The sequence below is a fragment of the Dromiciops gliroides genome, chromosome 1 (assembly GCF_019393635.1).
Source record: "Dromiciops gliroides isolate mDroGli1 chromosome 1, mDroGli1.pri, whole genome shotgun sequence".
In the NCBI taxonomy this organism is placed as follows: domain Eukaryota; kingdom Metazoa; phylum Chordata; class Mammalia; order Microbiotheria; family Microbiotheriidae; genus Dromiciops; species Dromiciops gliroides.
In genome coordinates, this window is record NC_057861.1 from 418,639,911 (window position 1) to 418,662,296 (window position 22,386).

Below are 22,386 nucleotides of genomic sequence, written 5' to 3' on the forward strand. Positions count from 1 at the left end.
TTATTTTTCCTTTACTGTTGTAGGAGTATTTATCTTTGTGACACTCCTGGTTTTGGTGATAGTGAATTTGTCAATCAGACTCCATGTTGTATAGCTCAGGGAGAGAGAAATGGTACTACCCTTTCTCTTCTGCTTTTTTCATTGTTCAGAGTGCAGTGGTGAAAGTTGACTGAACCTTAAAAGTTTCTGGATTTAGTCAGGAATACGATCATGACTCAAGGAATCTACTTTCCCCCTTTCTCTCCCATTCTTTTGTGCTTTGAGGGTCTACAGAGTATTCTCTTTAAAATAACTGCATTCTACTATCTGAGGTTTCTGCCCTTGCCCAAGAGGAAAGCATTGAATGGGAGGGAATGGTTTCTGTGATCCTAAGAAGAACCAGGCCCCTGGGAGAAATTGCAAAGGATTGTTGGCAGGGTCACTGCTCCTTAGGGGAAAGGAAGCACACCTGCATCATCCCCAACATTTCACAAGAGTTGTGATGGAAAGAGATGGAAGAGTGAAGTAGCTGTCCTAGCTGTGGATCAGCTGGAATTAGAGACTTCCTTCACTTAGATTTCCAAATTACCTTTGCCAGCTATGGAAGTGACACCTACTCTACCTTCCCTGGAGGCAGAAACTGTAACCAGTACCTCTCCTTTCCTCCTTCCCTACATGATGCAGGAAGTTAGGGCCACCAACACAGAGGAGAGAATAAGGCCCATTGTCCTTGCCACCACTGTTACTGCCTTAGCCATCTAGGAAAATGGTGGTATGGTACAGAAGAGTAAACAAACTACTTTCTACAGAATGAGGCCTCTTTCATACCATAAATTCTGAAAGCTATTAGCAGTCATCCTCATAACTCTCCAAGGCCCTTAAAAGTATTGTTGACGGTAGCTAGGTGGTGCAGTGGATAGAGCCACTGGCCCTGGAGTCCAGAGGACCCGAGTTCAAATCTCACTTCAGACACTTACTAGCTGTGTGACCCTGGGCAAGTCATTTAACCCCAATTACCTTAAATATCCGGGTCCATCTCCAGTCATCCTGATGTCTGTCTTACCACTGGACCCAGATGGCTCTGGAGGAGAGAGTGAGGTTGGTGACCTTGCACAGCCCTCCCTCACTTAAATCCAATTCACTCCCCCTGATGTCATGGTCCTCTCTGAGAACAAAGGACAGACAACATCAGGGATTGTGATGGATAGACTAGTGATTATTGGTGTCTTTCAGTATTTGACCTTCCCAGCTACTTACATTATCAGCCAAATGCTCTGATCAATTTACCCTAGCCTAAGAATAGCTAACAAATTTCTATTTCTAGGTCCCCAGTCCCTCTGATTCAGAGTTTGTCAGTAGAGAAGACCTCTTTGACCTACTTACTACTTATCCCTGTCGAGTTCTATACTCTGCCCCCTCCCCAGTCTTCAATCTCTGTTCTCCTTTTCTACTGTTCCCTCAGGAACCCTGAATTTATTTCCCATCGTCAGTTCCCCTTCATCCCAGATCTCTTCCAGTCATTTTTCATTTTCTGTTATTTACAGAAAACTGCCTTTCTAGACGATAATCCATCCCCTTGCCATCCTCTCCCTTGCTAGCCACTCCCTAACACATTGAGCCAGCAATCATCATTATTCTCCTTGTTTTCCACTGGTACCTCAAGACCTTCTCCTCTGCTGCCAGTTCTCTGCAGCATCTCATTCTTTGAGGTTTGATATATCCCTTTTATTAATTACCTTGTCCCATAGCCTTATTGCTGTTGTATACCAGCTTCTGGGTCTTAAGCCATTTTTTTTTCCTCAAGGATTTCAGTACCTGGCTGATCTTTACTCCAGACATAAAGTAATTGATGCGTTTTGAGAGATGTTGAGTTTAAAGAGGACAGATTAAATTTTCATTTAGCCTATAATTGAACCAAAGGAAAATACTACCTTCAAGTTAATAAAAGCTGAAACATTCTTTGTTCAGTAGGAAGTATTTGTGACATATTTATTTTGAAAAATGTTTGATTGCCTGATGTTTTAGCCAAATAGTATTTATAAGGTGTGGTTTTATTTATGGTTTTTAAATTCAAGTTTTATTCATGCCTTTTGTCTTTACTAAAGTCTTTTCTAGATTTAATTCTCCCCTTCCCCCAAACTAGTGAACCTTCCTTTGGACTATCTGCCAATGGATAGTTCGGACCTGTAGTAAAGGAGGGAGGTGTGTTTTCTCATCTTTTTATCTAGTCATGATTAATCATTACAATTAGACAGCCTTATGTAAGTGCCACTGTAAAATGTTTTTGTGAACATGGAATGTTTCTTTTGTTGAACTTTTAGCGTATATGTTCTGCAGTGGGATCTCTAGTGGAGATTCTAGTCACTTTCTTAGCATAATTCCAAATTAGTTTTCAGAACAGCTGAACCAATGTACAGCTCCACTTATGGTATAGTAGTCTTCCTGTCTTTTCGTAACTCCTCATATAGACCATTTCCATCTTTAAGCATCCTTGCTCATTTGCTAAGTATAAAATGAAACTTCAGAGTTGTTTTTATTGGTGATCTAGAACAACTTTTGCTTGTTAATAATATGTAGTTCTTTTGAGAACTGTTGCTGTCCTTTGCCCATGCATATTTTTGGTAATGGCTCTTGGTCATATGTTATGTGGCATGTTTTTAATATTATCTGACTATAGTATTTTAAAGTTTACAGTTCTTTACGTGCTTTATCTCACTGATCCTCATAACAACCCTGTAGCAATAGATACTTGAGGTGTTATTTGTAAAACTCTGTTTTACTGATGAGGAAACTGAGGCTCAGAGATCTTAAGTGATTTGCCTGAGCCCATGGTGTAAAAGTATTGAAGACAGGATTCAAACTTGGGGCTCTCTTGATGCCTAAATTCAGCATTCTTTTCACTGTACCATGCTGCCTTCAAAAAATAAGGTTAGTTACTACTAACTACCTCATAGGCTTCCTGTGAGGATCAAATGAGATAATGAATGTGAAGAACTTTGCCAAACCTTTAATTGCCAGATGTTGTTATTGTTTGTATTTTTAAAGTAATCCAACAGAATTATACAGGGAACAACCCAAATAATCTAGGGATTGTGATTGGAATAATAGTAAAGGTCACAGTTCTATCTGGAGGGGTGCTGGCTCTATTTTGAATTAATATTCTTAAGAATGAAAATAATAATAAACATTTCTAAATGTTTTCCAAAGTAAGATCTGATAACTTTTTCTAACGAATAATGTTTTATGTGCTGATACTTTTCCTTTTTCCTCTTTTATACAGTTATGATCATTATCTTCAGATGAATAGCCTTGGTTGGCTGGAGTGAACATACAATAATGAGTGGTGCAGCTTTGGGACTTGAGATTGTTTTTGTCTTTTTTCTGGCTTTATTAATACTTCATCGATATGGAGACTTTAAGAAACAGCATAGACTCGTTATTGTAGCAACACTACTTGCTTGGTATCTCTGCTTTCTCATAGTTTTCATCCTGCCCTTGGATGTTAGTACGGTGAGAGTTGACACTTTCCTTATATTTTCCTTATATCTTAGTTTGGTATACTTTAACAATCTATTCAAGACATACTTATAAAAAAAGAAAAACAGCTAAATTGTGTTTTACAAATTTTTAATGAAATATTCTGAATTTGATTACTTTTTAAAAACATAAGCAGATTTACATAAACTGTCCTCATTTTTAACAAATATATTTTCAACATTTTAGACAATATACAACCGATGCAAACAAGCTGCCAACTCTAGCCCTTCAGAAAATAACAACATAACTGGACCTTACTCTACAGGCATCCCTATTACAGGGTAATACTTTTGGTTTTTAAATCTAAAAATGGCTTACCATTTTAAAAAATTATTGTTACCATAGGTTTCATCTAAATAACTTTGTTCACATTAAAACTTATTTTTCCTCATATAGATATGTCTTTTATGTTTAAAAGTATGAACAATTAATTCAAGCAAAAAATATTTTAGTGTAAAAGGCACTGTTTTGGCATTAGGAACTTGTTCACTCAGTGTACTGAGTGGAACCTACCTATAACTCTCACTGTCTACCTCTGCACCCCCATGAAAGTGAGAGTAATAGATTCCAAAGCAGTAGAATGAATACAAAATTTCAAAGTGAACCAGGGTATTATACTCTAATTTTAACAAAATAATTGAATTTCTAGAACATTTCCAAACAAAACACTAATGTATATTGATTTTTACTTTTTCAAATAGTCTAAATATATATCTGACTATATATCCATATTTTTGTAGTTTTATTTATTTAAAAGTGCCTGAAACTTACTACACCATTTCCCTAGTATCCTGATTCGTAAAGCTCTTTTTAAAAATATTACTCCAAAAGTTAATATTAAAGTAAGATATGAACTTCCAGTTGGAACTATATCTCTGCTAGAACAAAATGCTTTGTTGATGTTATTTTTAGTCAGCATGCAGCCACTGTCATTTTGAATTGAGTGTAAAATTTTGAGTTAATAAGTGACTTTAAAAAAGACTGAAATGTTATTACAATAGAATTTAGATATAGTAGAAAAATCAATTCTTATTAACATAAAATGAATTTAAGACTTGTTAAGTTGCGAGCAGTTTTAAACTCTTTTGTTTGGGTCCGGGGGGCGGTGTATGGTGGTGTTTAAAACAGAAAACATCCGTGTTTCAAGCCATGGAGCTATATCCCTGATGGAATCATGCCAATTTTCTGGCGTGTTGTATATTGGACATCACAATTTTTAACATGGTAGGTGATAAATGTTTCTACTTTTGTCTTCTTTCTCCTCCCTCCCCAATATTCAATAAGATTTCACTTTTTAGATTTAGCCAGGTATTAATGGCATGGCAGAAGGTATTCATATGTTAGGTATTTACCTAGTATTTTCTTTATTGTATATTCCAGTTTATTATTTTTGATTGAGTATAATGATGATAATTTTGTAGCTGCTACTCTATCCTAGGATTCAAAAGTGTCTCAGTTTTTCTTTTTTGAGGGCCAGATTTATGACTTTGCTGGTATGAGGGAGTCCCACTATGTAAAGTCCTGCTAATACAGATCTGCAACTTAGTTTTGTAACTTAAAGTAAGGGGATGAGACGTTGAGTCACATGCCCATGGTCACAAAACCAGTATATATCAGAGGCAGAACTGGAATCCAGATCATCCCAACTCCAGTGATGGATCTTTATTATGTATTATGCTGCATTTGCTCTCCATATGTGTCGCAATTTATTGCTAAAATAACACTTTATGGGAGGGATTATATTCTAAGACATTAAATGTATTGAAATACAGATTACTATGTAAGCATAAGGAAAATTACAGATCTACTATTACTTAAAAATACTCATTAAAATGAGACTTTGAATATATTGAGCTGAGTACATGGTTTTTCCAAAAACAACATCCCATTGGCCCCCTGAGTTTCTTTTTGCTTTTGTTCACATTTAATAATACCTTACATTTGCATGATACTTTGTCATTTTTAGTTGATCATGTTACACTTGCATTCACTTAATCTTGTTCAGTCTCCAGATATGAGCTTTGAGGCAGGTAGATTAAATAGGTATTTTACACATTTAGAAATGAGGAAACTGAGGGGGCAGCTAGGTGGCGCAGTGGATAAAGCACCGGCCCTGGATTCAGGAGTACCTGAGTTGAAATCCAGCCTCAGGCACTTTACACTTACTAGCTGTGTGACCCTGGGCAAGTCACTTAACCCCCATAGCCCCACCAAAAAACAAACAAAAAAAAAAAAAAGAAAGAAATGAGGAAACTGAGACTCGAGAGGTTAACTGGCTTGCCCAAGGTCATAGAGCTAGTACTGGCAGAGACAAGGGTACAAACCCACCTAGATGTGCTCTTAAACTCTTGATTTGAGAATATAACACTTATTTTATTATAGTAACTGGTAAATAAAAATATCAAGTAGATGAAATTAAGAATTTTTTTATTCTTAGCTTTTTTTCCCCTCTTATTTTAGGATCCTGTTACCTTTTATGCAATCATATGCAAGATCAGGAGGATTTTCCATTACTGGAAAGATCAAAACAGCGCTGATTGAGAATGCAATTTATTATGGCACATATTTGCTGATTTTTGGAGCATTTTTAATCTATGTGGCTGTGAATCCAAATTTGCACTTAGAATGGTAAGAATAACACTATTAAAAAAAAACAAAAATATTCTTAGGTTTGTGTTTCTTTCTTTTTCCCCAAAAAACTTTCTTGTATTTTATGCATTAGATAAACATGAATTTCATAGAATGAATCAAAAAATTGTGCTTCTCAATGATTCATAAAATAGAAGTCTATATAGGCCATGTTAAATTAAAAACATACATTAAATCTGAACCATACTATTTGTTGTGCTTTTCAAATGATCAAATTTATTTTCCTGGTTTTTAATTTTTTTTTAGTATTCAGATGTCTTTTATATCTAAATCACAATTGTGTTAATTTACAAATATGTTTTGATATTATTGTGGGGCATTAAGGGTTAAGTGACTTGCCCAGGATCACACAGCTAGTAAATGTCAGTTGTCTGAGGTCAGATTTGAAATCAGGTTCTCCGGAATCCAGGGCCGGTGCTTTATCTACTGCACCACCTAGCTGCCCCCCCCACCCGCCCTGTTGTTGGGGTTTTTTTTTATTGTTGTTGGTTTGTTTTTTTTGAGAATTGATGATTCATAATTGTATTTATAGGTAGCAGCGAAGGAACCAAGAGAAAGGGAGAAACTGATGATAAGAAAGAGGAATCATAGTTGGGGAAATCTTTAGGAGAAGCGAAGGAGGTTTGATCAAAGGTGCATGTAGAGTAGTTGACCTTGAAAAGTATAAGAGCAATCTCTTTATATGAGAGTGAAGAAAGAAGAGAAGATAGTGGGGGAAGATGTCTGGGCAATAGAAGATGAGAAGGGGAGAAATGAGATCTCATGATAAATGACCTCAGGGGGCAGCTAGGTGGCGCAGTGGATAAAACACTGGCCCTGGATTCAGGAGGACCAGAGTTCAAATCCAGCCTCAGACACTTGACACTTATTACCTGTGTGACCCTGGGCAAGTCACTTAACCCCGCAAAAAAAAAAAAGATAAATGACCTCAAATTTTTTTTGATGCAGTATGAAAAGAGGTTCTCAGTAGAAAGGTTTAAAGCAAGGCTACTATGGAAGTTTTGAGTCAAGACAAGGTTTGAAACAGCCAGAGTAGAAAGTAGGCTAATGAATGAATTATAGAGAGTCCAGTTGAGATTAGGTAAGATAAATTTGTGTTTGGATTGCCTTTTTTTAAACATTCATTTTTAAATTTTGAGTTCCAAATTCTCCTCTTCCTTCCAGCCCCTTGCTTTCCCATTGAGATATGATAAACAATTTGATACCAATTATACAGTGTGAAGTCAGGTAAAGCATTTTCATATTAGCCATGTTGCCAAAAATAAAGTGAAAAATATTATTATTTGTGATCTCAGAGAGTAGATCTAGGACAAATAGCACTTTGGTTCAGTGTTAAAAAATACTTTTAATAATTAAAGCAGTCTGAAATAAAGAAAATAACTTCCTTAAAGGGAGCAAGTATTATATACCTTAGGTGGTATTCAAATATACATTCATCTGTCATAGTCAAGTGGTGAAATTGTAGAAGTAATCATTTGATCATGATTTCTTCTCCTTAGGAATCAGCTTCAGACAATTGGGATAGCTGCTGCCAATACATGGGGCCTGTTCCTCCTTGTTTTATTGTTGGGTTATGGCTTGGTGGAAATTCCTCGGTCCCATTGGAATGGAGCTAAGAGAGGGTACCTTCTCATGAAAACATATTTTAAGGCTGCCAAACTGATGACTGAGAAAGCAGATGCTGAAGAGAATTTGGAGGATATAATGGAGGTGAGTAGATATTCATAAATTATAGTAAGCATTTCTACCAATGAAAACATTGAGAAAATTGCTTATATGTTGGCTTAAAAAAACACCACCAAACTAATATGCTGTGTGGGCTTAGGACTTTGAAAATTATGGAACTGGGAGATCCTCCAAGACACTTTGTCCTTACCCTCTAGCCTTTTCTTCATATTGGCCACTAAATCTCATGAAATACCAAAGCCAATAAATGCTTTCTAGTGAAAAGCTTATTCATATAGTTGAAGTTCAAAGGTCCAGAAAAAAAACTCATGTCAAAAACATTTTGAAGGTGATTTACCCAGTGCTATCTTGGTAGGTAATTATGAAAATAGTGATATTCATGTAATGCTTTAAAGTTTACAAAATGTTTGTCATATTTGCTCCTCACAGAAACCTAAGAGATATTCAGTATTTAAGGTAATGCATAAATCATGGAGTCTTCCAGCCCACATATTTCTTGAATATTTTTCGAACTTTTATTTTACTTTAATTCAGCTAATATTTATTTGTATCCTTCCTACCTACCCTTCCCAAATACTGGGAGAGGGGGAGAGTACAAACATACCTAATCTAGCAAAATAAATTCCTACACTGACCATGACCAAAACTATGTGTCTCATTCTATATCTTGCATCCATCACCTCTCTCAAGAGACAGCATGTTTTATCATTTGTTCTTTAGAGTTACAGCAGTCACCAAGTAGATCAAAGTCCTGAATTCTTTCCTGGGCATTTTTATAAAATTCCTGATCTGCTCACTTTACTTTGCATCAGTTTTTACAAATGTTTTCTTGTTTATCTGAAACTGTCTCATTCATCTGCAACTCCCCAAATGTTGCATAACTTCCTTAATTTCCTGTAATTTGTCACTAACAAAAGAGTTATAAATATTTTTGTACATATAGGTAATTTTCCTCTTTCCTATCTGAAAGCTATTAGCTATCTGTAAGCTTTTAGCTGCCTAAGCCAATCTGTGAACTCCTGGCTAGCTGGAGCTTCCAATCTGTAAGGGCCTGCCCTCTCCCCAACTGCTTCTCCCAGATAAACAAGAAATGAGATTAAAAAGCCTCCTTTCAATAAAAGCTAAAAACAGGGTTTATTGATATGGAATAAACTTAGAGATAAGGATAAAGAAAAATAGGACATAGGACCTGTCTGCATTTAACTTTCTTGCCTACCGCCATGAAATCTCCTCCCTTGTCTCTTGCCCTCTCTGCTCTCTTCCTTCTACCGACTCCCAACTGCTTTACATCTCGTCCTTAAAAAAACAGCTAGGTAGCACAGTGAAAGAGCACTGGCCCCGCGGGGATTCAGGAGGACCTGAGTGCAAATCGGGCCTCAGACCCTTGACACTTACTAGCTGTGTGACCCTGGGCAAGTCACTTAATTCCCATTCCCCCCCCCAACACACACACACACACACACACACACACACACACACACACACACACACACACACACACACACACAAAACCTTCTCTCCCCAGAAACCAGGGGCAACCACCCACGCCCTCCAAGCTAATTTGTTGGCCCCTCCTGGGGCTGGGCCCAAGGCCAGCTGGGGCAAGGGGATTTCGTGCATATCCCAGCTGGGCTGAGGAAGCCAGGGCGTGATGCGCCCGAGGCTTGCGTTGCGGGGAGGCACCCGAGGCTTTCTAATTTTAGACAAAAATGGGGGTCCCCAAATCAATTCTTACAAGGCAGAATTCCAAATTGTTTTCAGGAATGACTACAGCTCCAACAACAATGCATCAGTGTGGAGCAGCTAGGTGGCACAGTAGAAAGAGCACCGGCCCTGGATTCAGGAGTACCTGAGTTCAAATCCGGCCTCAGACACTTAACACTTACCAGCTGTGTGACCCTGGGCAAGTCACTTAATCCCAATTGCCTCACCAAAAAAAAAAAACCACCAAAAACAAAAACAATGCATCAGTGTGCCTTTTTTCCCCAGACCCCTCCAACATTTCCCCTTTTTGTTACCTTTGTCAAGAATTGCTTTGATTTTCATTTCTCTGATTATTAGTGATTTGGAGCACCTTTCCTTTGAAAATTGCCTATTTGTAGGGGGCAGCTAGGTGGCAGGCACAGTGGATAAAGCACTGACCCTGGATTCGAGGAGAACTTGAGTTCAAATACAGCCTCAGACACTTGACACTTACTGTGTGGCCCTGGGCAAGTCACTTAACCCTCCTTGCCCCGAAAGAAAGAAAGAAAGAGAAAATTGCCTATTTGTATCCTTTTGTCTATTGACAGATGGCTTTGGTGCTTATATTTTAAATCAGTTCCTTAATTCTTACTAGCTGTGTGACCCTGGGCAAGTCACTTAACCCCAATTGCCTCACTAAAAACAAAAACAAAACAAAACAAAAAAATATATATATATATATTTAATATAATCAGAATGTTGATTTTATCTTCCATGATGCTATATAGCTTATTAATGACATTTCTTGCATGCAAGTCATGGATAATAATATGCTGAAACCTGTTTATAGCTAGCGTGCATTTTTCTGGCTTTTTTTTTTTCACCTGTAATTTTGAATCTTCTGAGATAGGATGTCACATGATTTGTGTGACCTATAAAATCACTGGGAGAATATTGGTGTTAAGCAATAATTCACAGTTCTATAATGTAAGAGGACTCAGGAAGTGCTTTCCTTATATTATCTACCTCACAAGTCTATGGCATTATTATTAAAAGAGATAAACTGTTTGGCAGTGAACTGCTAGGGATAGGGAACTTTAGTAGACGTCACTCTCAAGGAGTCAGCAATATGATTATGTGACAGGTAGGAAAGCTAATACTATGCTAAATTTCATTAACAGAGACATAGTGTCAAGAGATGATGTAGGAAGTGATAATTTCATTGAGTTCAGAGAATCACAGAACCTTATTTAAAAGCAAAGTCACAGGCCTTTGGCCAACCTACATATGAAACTTACGAAGGTAGCTTGGTTATCCAGCTTTTACTTGATGAAACCTCTGGTGAGCATGGCCGACTCTATGCCTTTCTTAACATAGCCCAAGATTCCATTAATTTTCTTGTCTGCCATATTACACTGCTAACTGATATTTATCTTGAAATCTACAAAAAAAAGATTTTTTTTCCTGATTAATTGCAGGGAGTAGTCACATTACCTCCATCTTATACTTGCAAAGCTGATTCTTGAATTCAAGTGTAAGATTTTATATTTATCACTATTAAATTTCATCTTTTTGATTCAAAGTTACAGCCCATCAAGATATATTTTTTGGGGGGAAGAGTTCTTGGATGTCATCCAGCATGTTAACTATCCATCCCAGCTTTGTGCCATCTGAAAATTTGATAAGTATGCCATCCATGCCTCCATCCCAATCACTAATAATGTTAAACCTCATAAAACAAAGTAGAGCTGTTCCTATGACTTTGATCTCTGGAGCATTCCTGAATACCAACATTCAACAGTTAATTATACACTTTGGATCTGGTCTTTCTAACTAGTTCTTCATTTGTCTAATTGTTATGTAGCTCACGTTTTACCTTCTTTCTTAAAAAACAAAAATAGCATGAGATACTGTCAAATACCTTGCTCAACTGTAGGTAAACTCTATCTAAAGCATCCTTCTGATTTACTTGTCTGGTCATCTTTTTTTTTTTTTTTAATTTTTTTTCCCCTGGTGAGGCAATTGGGGTTAAGTGACTTGTCCAGAGTCACGCAGCTAGTAAGTGTCAATTGTGAGGTCGAATTTGAACTCAGGTCCTCCTGAATTCAAGGCTGGTGCTTTATCCACTGCGCCACCTAGCTGCCCCTCTGGTCATCTTCTGAAAGGAACTGAACTCAAGTCTGGCTTGACCTGTCCTTGATGAAGCCATGCAGTTGTTATCACCATTTCCTTTTCCAATTATTCACTAATCATCCCTCTAAAATTTTCTAGAATTTTGCTGGGAATCCATGTCAAAATATCTGGTCCAAGTTTACAGAATCCATTCTCTTCACTTTGAAAATCTGGCCCATATCTAGGCCTTGTGATAATTACCCTATTATCCACAGTCTTTCTTATTTATCTGTCCTATTATTTTTAAAAACTTTTGTTTTAATTAGCCAAGATCTGCCTTCCTGCTCTCCATCCCAATTGAGAACACAAGAAAAGCAAAAACCACTACACAGATACATATATGTATTTATTGACCATATACTTATATATAATCAATCAAAACAAATTTTCACATTGGCCATGTCTCCCTAAAATATTTTTCTCATTCTGCATCCTTTACCTCTCTGTCTGGAGGTAGGAGGTATGTTTTATCATTAGTCTTCTGGACTCCTGGCTGTTTGTTATGCTGATAAAAGTTCAGCATAATAGTATTCCATCACATTTGTATACCATAGTAACTTGTAACATTTCCATTCCCTAATTTAAGGACACACTTTCAGATTACCATTCTTTGCAACCTCAAAAAAAGTTACAAATATTTCTGTTTTGTACATCCTTAGAATTTGTTTTGCTTAGTACTATTCCCTCCCTTAATTTACCCTTCTAATTGCCCCTCACCTCTTCTCCCCTTTCCTTCCTGGTTCCTTTTTGAATGAACTGCATTTCTCTTTTCAACTCTGTGTGTGTTCTTCCTTCTTTTAACTAGTTCAGATGAGAATGAGGTCCAAATGTCAGCTGCTCCTTCTCACCCCCTTCTCCTTGTTTATATAGATCTCTATTTGCACCTCCCTGATTATGTGATATAATTTTCCCTAATCTTCCTCCTGCTGCCTCATGTATTCCCTCTTTCCCTCTTTTACCATTCTTTCCTTAAGATCAAGGCATAACAGAACAATTCCCAGACCTTGTCTAATTGGACTCATTTTATCACCCTGATGAGATATATGAAAGTAAGTAGTTTATCCATGTATAGTCTTTTATCACTGTTAATTTATGTTTGCTTTTTTGTGTGTTTCTCTTCCTTCCTATATTTAAATTTCATAGTTTCTCTGCAGCTCTAATTTTTTCATCAGGATTGCTTGGAAATGCTCTATTTCATCAAAGGTCCATTTTTTTACCCCCAGTAACACTATACTTAGTTTTTCTGACTAGATTTTTCGTGGCTGTAAACTCATATCCTTTGCCTAAAGGAATATAATAATCAGTGTTCTAGGCTCCTTTAAGTGTTGTGGCTGTTAAATTGTATGTGATCCTAACTGTAACTCCTCAGTACTTGAATTCTTCTTTCCTGGCTGCTTGCAGTATTTTTTCTTTGACCCAGAAGCTCTGTGTTTTGACTCTGATATGCCTGGAGGTTTTCATTTTGTTTGTTTGTTTTGGGATTTTGTTTTTCCTCAGGAAGTGACCATTGAAGTCCTTCTATTTCCACTTTGCCCCTCTGGTTCTAAGAGATCTAGAAAGTTATCTTTTAAGATTTATTGAAATATGTCATATAGGCCCTTTTTTTAGTCATGGCCTAAAGGTTAGTCTGATGATTCTTAATTTTTTTTTCTCCTCAGCCTGTTTTCAAGGTCTTTGTTTTTACTATGAAGTACTTTACATTTTCTTTTATTTCTTCAGCCTTTTGACTTTATTTAAATTTTCTTATTGCTTCATGAAGTCATTGACTTCTGTTTGGTTCATTCTAATATTCAGGGAATTTGTTGCTTTGGCACAGTTTTGTAACTATTATGCCAAGCTATTGATTCCCTAATTTTTTTTCTACCCTTTTCTTTTGCAATCAAGGTTAAGTCACTTGCTCAAGGTTACACAGCTAGTAAGTGTCTAAAAGCAGGATTTGAACTCTGGTCCTCCTGACTCGACAGCCAGTGCTCCATCCACTGTGCTACCTAGCAGCCCCTTCTTTTTTCTTTTACAATTTCTTCTTCACGTGCTCTCATTCTATTTATAAAAGCATTTTTAACTCTTTTTAAAAAAAAACTCATTTCATCTTTTCCAGGAATTCTATTTCAGTGTGTTCCTAAGCTGTGTTTTTCTCTGAGGCATTGCTTGTAAAATGTTTTGGAATTATCTTTTTCTAGGTTTGTATTCCTGTCACCATAATAACACATTATAATGGGGTTCTTCTTTTATTTACTCTTCTACTCTACTTCCTGACTTTGGGCTTGATGTTAGGACTGGGTCCTGCCACACTATTAGAGGGAAGGTCTGGTCTGGTCTTGTTGCTGCTTTCTTGGGGTATTAGATGTTGTTATTCTAGACTCTCAGGGACAGGCTGGTGACCTTCAAACTTTTCACTACTCCCAAAGGATTATGATCCAGGGCAAAATCTATTTGCTTCTCCCCTGTTCTGAACTCTGCAAGTTCCCAACCTGGGTTTGGGTCTGAGCAAAAGTATATGCTACTAGACTCCAATAGCCATCTGAAAGTTTCTGTTGATTCAGAGTCTTAGAATTGTAGGCTTCCATTTGGCCTGGGATTTCTGCCTTAGTTATTTCTCTGCAGAATGGCCTAGATGCTAGAAGGGAGGACCTACTCTGAGTTTGGGTTCTAAGCCTTACCACTACTGTTGTTGCTGCTGCTGCTGGCTTCTGAACTTCCTCCTTTGTCAGTAGCATACCTGTGCTTCCTTACTTGGGAACACCACTCCTCCTTACACATCTCCTTCTCAGTCTGCCTCTGATCTGTGACCTGGAACTGTGTAATGGGCAGCAAGGCAGTGAGTTGGCACCTATTCCCATTGCAGTCACCTGGTATAGGGCGCTCTTTTACCCCAGTTTATAGTCTCCCCCTAGGCACTGGAATGCTCCACATACCCATATGCTCCTGGCCCAACAGTGCTTACAGTATTTGTAGACCCTCCTGTCTGTCTCCTTGTATCTACCTGTGCTGAACAAAGGACTCACTGTGATGCTTTCTGGATTTCCCCATCCATACTTAGTCTGGAGCATATTTTCGATGTGTTTGTAGGAGTTTGTGGAGGGGGATCCACCACACAGTTTGCCATCTTGGCTCTGCCCTCTTCTAATTTTTCAGAGTTCATGAACTGACTCATCAGTATCCTCTACCAATTATTTCAGTACCTTGGGATGTGGTTCATTTAGTCCTTGTTAACTTGATTTATTAGAGGCAGCTTAGTGTGGGCTCTTAACCTTGAGTTTTAACTCTTTGTTTTCCGTTTCTAATCCAAAGGTCATTCTTCTAGACAGAGAAAGTTAAAGCAAAACAAGAATTGATAGCAATGTTTTTCTCCCTGTAATCATTTACTTATGTACTTTGTGCTTCTGTTTTTCCCTAATTCAGCTAACAAATACTTTTTTGTTGTCTTTAACTTTCCTCAGTAGCCTTGGCTTTTTTCTAAACTTAAACATTTGGGGGGGCAGGGAAGTGGGGGTTAAGTGACTTGCCCAGGGTCACACAGCTAGTCAGTGTCAAGTGTCTGAGGCTGGATTTGAACTCGGGTCCTCCTGAATCCAGGGCTGGTGCTTAATCCACTTCACCACCCAGCTGCCTCCTAAACTTAAACATTCTTGACATTTTCTTGAAAAAATTCTGGTACACGTTGGTCATAGCCATCTTCCCTTCATGACTTGCTTCTATTTAGATCTTCTATACATATCTATTTTGAAATCTAAGTTGTTAAAAATTGAATGTAGAAAAATTATAATGATCTGAGAAGAGATATGAAAAGGCACCTACCTTTGTTTCTTCACTAAGGTAGGAGGACTGTGAACACTACATATAGTTGTTATACTTTCTTGAAATGGTTAGTTTTGCTGAACCATTCCCCCACCCCTTTTTGATTTATTCATTGTTACCGGAGATGGCTCTACTGGAAGGTAAAGGGAGATGGAAACATTGGAAAATGTGAGTGATAGCTTGTCATGGTAATATGTGTCTGGTGGAGTTCTGAAAGGCAGAACCGAGGGGGAAATATGTTCTGGATTTGGGGATAGCTTGAGCTTCTGTAGTTAGGACAGACTTGGAATCTCAAATGCAGGAAACAGCGAGTACCCCAGTTTCTCTAGAACATAGAATATGTAGTGGGTACTAATATGAAAGAAATGAGACTGGAAAAGGAATGTGGATACATGCCAGGGAAGGCCTTAATCACCAAGCCAAGGAATTTGTGGTAGAGAGTAGAAAACTACTCAGGAATTTTTGAGCAGGAGAGTGACCAGGTGAGACAAATGCCTTAGGAAGATTACTTTGACAGTTGTGTGAAGGATGACTTAAGAAGGGAAAGATACTCCTCTGTTATTTCTTAAAGAAATCTCAATGCAAACCCTATTGGACAATGGAAAGATAATAATGAGTTTGAGAAGGCTGTAGCATCTTAGGAGTGATGACTAGACATGTCCTGATAAGGAGGTAGACCTATCTATGAAGTAAAAATAAAGGATAACAGATGGATAGCCCAGTTGATGCACAAGAAATATTAAAAGAGAAGACCTCCAGTACATTGGATAGATCTTTTAATGTGGCTTTACAACAAGACATGGGTAAGAATTACACTGGATGAGAAAACAGATATGGTTTGCAGTCTGCACCAGTGACTAGAGTGAGAACTCATGCCTATAGATCATGGAATCATCAAAATATCCAACTTCTATACTGTTCTGGTTTGTATATCTTCCAGAGTATGTTTATAATGAGAAATCAATATTTTGTAAAGCTTTCTAGATACATATGTAACTCATACTTTAAGACTAGAAGACATAAGTTAATTTAAATGACATAAAACAGATATTTGAGTGATTTCTCATTATGTGCTAGATATAAAGATAGACAAGACACAGACCTCACCTCTGGAAAGGGGAGATTTGTGATTCATACAAGTATTAAATACAAGTTGTTGTAGAATGGCTAAGTGTAGAGGCAATGGCATTATAGTCAGAAGAAATGGCTTAAGCACATTTCAGAGGTGGATGCTTGTTGTGGAGTAATGGAACTAAGACTAAAAGAAGAGATAAGGGTGTGAATATTAGGCTAAGGATTGGAGAGAAAGATATTGGAACAATATAGTCAAGAAGAGATGAGACCTTAAAACTAGGATGGTTGTAGTAGGGGTAAAGACAATACAGGTGCCAGAAGTATTATGGTCCTCCTATCCAACTCTTTTCTGGTACAAGAATTCCCTTTTAAAACATAACTGGCTGATTGTCACCTAATTCTTGTTTAAACAATTCCAGTGGCAAGAGGAACATGTCTTGTACAGTACCCTTAGCCTTTCCCTTTCTCTTTTTGGATTTGGATGTCTCCAATTATAGAGAACTTAATCTCTATGGTAAGATCTAGCCCATTGTTTCACATGATTGGGATGGGATCCTTTTGGATTTTAATTCTTTCAGTGTATTTATTCTCCTTCCCATCTTCTGCATGTGGGCCTGAATTAAGGTGACTGCATTGGGAGTAGAATCAACAGGACTTGTCAGTTGCTCAGTTGTGTGAGTCAAGGGTAAAGAAAGGACCAAATATAAATGAGCTAATGAGACTAGGCATGGTGAGAACACCAACGGAAGTATAAAAGTTCATGGGGAAGAGTGGGTTTTCAAGATGAATTCAGTTTTGGACAAGATGGTTTGAAGGTATTATCAGCGCTCCAGTTGCCAGCAGGCAATTGAAAACGTGAAATTGGAGCTCCGGAGAAGGTTGGGGATAGAGAGATTTGGGTGGACTCTGTATAGAAGTGATACTTGAAGCACTGGAATCAATGAGATCACTGAGGAAGAAGGTGGAATGAAGGACAAGATACTTACCCTTCAGTAGATACTAACACTTAAAAGAATGGGGAAAAGATGAGGAGCTAGCAAGAGTCAGAAAAGAAGCAGTCAAAACCGTAAGAAGAGAACCAGCAGGTGCATTGGTAAAGAAGTTAAGGAAGAGAAGGCTGTTAAGAAGACAAGAGTTAGTACACAGTGCTGTTTGTAGAAATTCCAAGGAAGATAAGCACAGGGGGAACAAAGGCCATTGGGTTTAATGATAAGGGGGTCATGAGGGATATTGGAGATTACTGTTTCAGTACACTGCTGGAGTTCTTTACCTATATTACAAAAGGTTTTGAGGTAGTATAGGCAGCAAGTGTTGACTGTTCTTTCTTTAAATTTTGTTTTTTATAGTTATCAAACTTTTCCCTCTCTCCTACCTTGCCCCCTCACTGGGGGAAAAAAAAAGCAAAACAAAACCAAACAACAACAAACCCACAAATTAAAAACCTTGTAACAAAGATATGAGTATTATCATAGACTCGTAAGGGTCTACTTGTGAGATTAGATAACAGACATTTTTAAAGGTCCTATTTAGCTTAATTTCATGATACCTTCTAGAATGGTAGGTGCTAAAAAATTATATTGGTTTGAAAATTGGAAGAAATAATGAGAAGCAAGCAGGCAAGAGATTCAAGGGTAAAAGGGCATTCTGGTAGTAGATGGTCATAGGGCTCTGTAAGGAAGAGAATGAGGGCAGAGCAGTATAATAGTGAGCAAACTGGTGTCTTGAGGTGACTTTTCCCCTCATCCTGAGGGAAAAGAAAAATGTATGGAGTGGGAGAGGTCTTTTGAAGTTTTGGTTGGTCGCTATGTTAACCAGAGTTGCTCAGATTTAAAAAAAAAACAACACATGCTTCTTTGAAGTATTCTTAGACATGTTCTTAGACATATTTGAGGTTATCTAATTGATCAGGGAAAGAGGGAGGGTTTTACTGTGATCGGGAGCATAGTTCAACATTTTGAATAGAGACAATTCAAAGTTTCCTTGAAAATGTGCTATGTAACTTTTTTATTGTTTGTCTTGTTTACTACTTGTGGCAATCACAAGCTTTTCTGAGCTCTTGCTCCATCATGATATGGAAGACAATGAATATAAAATATAAAGGTGCAAGTAAGAGGCTTGCATATTAAAATCTTGTGGGTTTGCATTTTTGGTCTGTCTTTTTAAGCAGTAATATATTCAGTGAAAGGAACTTTTCCTATTGTATTATAAAAATCTGATGCAAACTTAGGCTTCAAAGCATAGTATCTAAAACAAACATGGTAATTGAAAAAAATTAAGAAATTTGGCATGGGAAGTAATTTGCACATTATCATCTACCAGTTTGCATAAATATCATCTATACTCTATCTGCCTTTGAGTTTAACCTACTATCCTAAAGCAATTGAAACATTTGTATTTTTCTTGTTTTACAGGAGGTTCGCAAAGTGAATGAAAGCATAAAGTATAACCACCCTTTGAGAAAATGTGTTGATACGATATTAAAAAAGGTAATTACGTGGCTATTGTGTCCTAAATTAATAGATGTATTATGTACTTCCTTAATGATATATTCTTCATACATTCTTTTTTGTTTTGTTTTTTTTTTTTGTGAGGCAATGAGGGTTAAGTGACTTGCCCAGGGTCACACAGCTAGTAAGTGTCAAGTGTCTGAGGCTGGATTTGAACTCAGGTCCTCCTGAATCCAAGGCCAGTGCTTTATCTACTGCGCCACCTAGCCGCCCTCATACATTCTTAATGATAACACTTCATAACACTTAAAAGTAGTTTTCTCTATAACCTTTTCAAAGATTTTTCAAAACCATTGTTTTTAATGCCAGGATTGAAGATAGCCAACCTTAACCATAGGTAGCTGGAGAATGTAAAAAGTATAACCTTTTTCTTTTAATAACTTTGGAAAAGATTTAGCTTAATTGAATTTCTTTTTAGTTGTTTCCATGTGAAATTTTTCCTTTTGTTATATGTTTTTACACAAAGCATTTTCACATTACTTATATAGTAAGCAGTAGAGGTAGTACCACAACTAGAATGATAGTGAGTGTGCCCTGCTACATGTGTATCAGTTGTTTCTTGTGCCCCTCATAATACTCTTATATATGGTTACTAAAGGTACATCCCTTTAAAGAAAAAATCTATTTGCTTTGATTCTAATTAGTGTTTGATTACTCAGCTCCCCCTATGTCATCTCATAATGTTTATACAGCATGAAATGAATGAAAGAATAGGAAGGAATATTTTGACTGTTTTAGTATTGTGAGCAATTGTATCCTGCTGGTTCTAAAAATTGAATTATCTGAAGGTTCACTAAATATATCTTCAGCATACTTATTTAGGGACATGCTCCTGTCTCTCCTCCATATTCTAAGCTCTCTGTCTTGCTACTTGTACAGTTATGTTGACTTTGGTAAAGATAAAAGATGGTCACCTGGCTTAACTCTAGCCATTTTTAGAAGTATCTTAAGCCTCCAGTGTTTCTGTCAGTTGTGTTGAGTACATCTCCATGGCTACTTAACTTGATGGATTAATTGATCTGTTACGTACCTTCTGCTTACTCTGTTATCATTTGAAATTAACCATTTAGAGGTAGTACACTTGGATGCTCATGGTTAAATAATCAATGTTTTTGATTTATCCACATGCCTAAATTTTAAAGTTATTGATAAATTCATTATGTGCCTACTCTTCAGAACCTTTTCCAACACTACTAGCTTTGTTAATAAGGATTTTTTAAAATCTCCAAACTTAGAAACATATATGTATATGAAGATGATGATTGTGGTATTAAACCTGTATTTGAGAAATAAATTTAAACCAGTAAGTAGTCTGAGTGTAGAATGCAGTGGGATCTTTTTTAAAACAATTTTAGGGGGCAGCTAGGTGGCGCAGTGGATAAAACACCAGCCCTGGAGTCAAGGGGACCTGAGTTCAAATCGGACCTCAGACAATTGACACTTACTAGCTATGTGACCCTGGGCAAGTCACTTAACCCCTATTGCCTCACCCAAAACAAAACAATTTTACTGATTTTTAAACATTAAAACTTTTTATGTGAAAGCATTTAGAAATGTACTTGTCGTTCCTCTCACCTCTGTTTTCTTATACTTTGCTGTGATCCCTCCACACTGGCTTGTGTGTTCTTCTTCAACTATGCCCTGGTGTCTCTGTGTCTGCACCTTTACACTGACTGTGTTTCACCCCTGGAAGGCTTGATCTAATCACCATTGCCTCTTAGCTTCCATGTCTTCCTTTAAGATTCAGCTAAAATTCCACCTTCTGTGGGAGGCCTTTCCCAGGCCTTCTATTCATTTCTGATTGATTAGACATCCCACAACAGCTGCTTCTCAGTTCCTCCCTCTCTCAGTATACCTGTGCTCCTGTTTTATTGATCTACATTTTGAGATCATCATCTTTTTACCTCTCTTGCTCACCAAAACCTCTTTACAACTCCATCTATCCTCTGCTTTGTTTCAACCTCAGACCTTTGTCCCTGCCAAGGGACAATACCTCTCCTTGTGCCTCAGAATCTAAGCTTTTCTGCTTTCCTTCAAGCATATACCCATCATCGCCCCTCACTTCTTTCCATCTTCATTCATTCCATATTTGTTTGTTCCTTCTCTATGTCTATGGGCCTTAAAAAGTCTTACGTGAACTCTACAAACTTGCACTGTTTTTCCATATGTCTCCTCCTTTCATTATTAATATTTGATTTGAGGGGCAGCTAGGTGGCGCAGTGGATAGTGCACCGGCCCTGGAGTCAGGAGTACCTGAGTTCAAATCCGGCCTCAGACACTTAACACTGACTAGCTGTGTGACCCTGGGCAAGTCACTTAACCCCAATTGCCTCACTAAAATATATATATATATATATACATATTGGATTTGGAAGCCGGGTTCAAATCTGCCTTTGTGCCTTTCAGCACAATTGTCACTTGAATCTCTTTGTGTCTCTAGTTTCCTTAACTTTAAAAGGAGAGGGGTTGACTTGGATGACCTCAGAGTCTGCTCCAGCTATAAATCTATGGTCCTGTTACCCTAGACAGAATCCTTCATAGTCATTGTTTCTATGCTAACACCCATTCACTCTTCAGCCCTTTCATTCTTTCTTGATTTTTTTTTTTTAATGAGGCAATCGGGGTTAAGTGACTTGCCCAGGGTCACACAGCTAGTAAGTAAGTGTCTGAGGCCAGATTTGAACTCAGGTCCTCCTGACTCCAGGGCTGGTTTTTTATCCACTGTGCCACCTAGCTGCCCCTCATTCTTTCTTTAGATTCTGCCATTCTAGCTCTTTCAGTGGTCAGCAGTGACCTCTTGATTACTAAATTGGATGGCCTTAACTCAGTCTTCATCTGCGTTGGCTTTTTTCTTTTCCTGTAGAATTTGACTATCCATTTTTCCTTATCTAACTTCTACCCCTTTGACTTCCCCATTGCCATTTCTTAGTTCTCCTACTTGTCACACTACCACTCTTCTTGGGTCTTCTCTGCTGGTTCACTGTCCTTTTTCAAACTCCTATGTATAGGTCCTATATAGGTCTTTGCCCTAAGTCCTCTTCTATATGCACTCTCTCCCTTGAGAATCTTGTCTATTCCGATGATTATTATTTACTTCTATACAGACAACTCTCAAATCTATATATCTGGGCCTAATTTGTCTCCTCAATTCCACATCTCTAAATGTCTGTTAGTCATCTCTACCCAGGTTTTTTGAATATGCCCCTAAACTACTAATCATTTCCCCTTCTCCTAGACTTTCTACACTTAGGTTCAAAACATCACTCAGCTTTTATTCTTCACTTTTCCTTTTCCACACCCA

At 37.6% G+C, this 22,386-nt stretch overlaps 1 protein-coding gene across 5 annotated transcripts in view; it reads left to right on the forward strand.

Annotated features, from left to right (window-relative positions):
* The window catches only part of LMBRD2 (LMBR1 domain containing 2), a 63,629-nt gene that overhangs the window by 13,906 nt on the left and 27,337 nt on the right, over nucleotides 1-22,386 (forward strand). For 4 of the 5 annotated variants that reach the window (XM_043979492.1, XM_043979508.1, XM_043979486.1 and 1 more), the window contains exons 2-7: nucleotides 3,260-3,489; nucleotides 3,703-3,797; nucleotides 4,645-4,740; nucleotides 5,977-6,144; nucleotides 7,665-7,875; nucleotides 18,990-19,064. In XM_043979492.1, the coding sequence (XP_043835427.1) occupies nucleotides 3,316-3,489; nucleotides 3,703-3,797; nucleotides 4,645-4,740; nucleotides 5,977-6,144; nucleotides 7,665-7,875; nucleotides 18,990-19,064 (819 nt within the window). In that variant the 5' untranslated portion in view covers nucleotides 3,260-3,315. The remainder of the gene's footprint in view (nucleotides 1-3,259; nucleotides 3,490-3,702; nucleotides 3,798-4,644; nucleotides 4,741-5,976; nucleotides 6,145-7,664; nucleotides 7,876-18,989; nucleotides 19,065-22,386) is intronic. The other variant, XM_043979518.1, reaches the window with a different exon arrangement.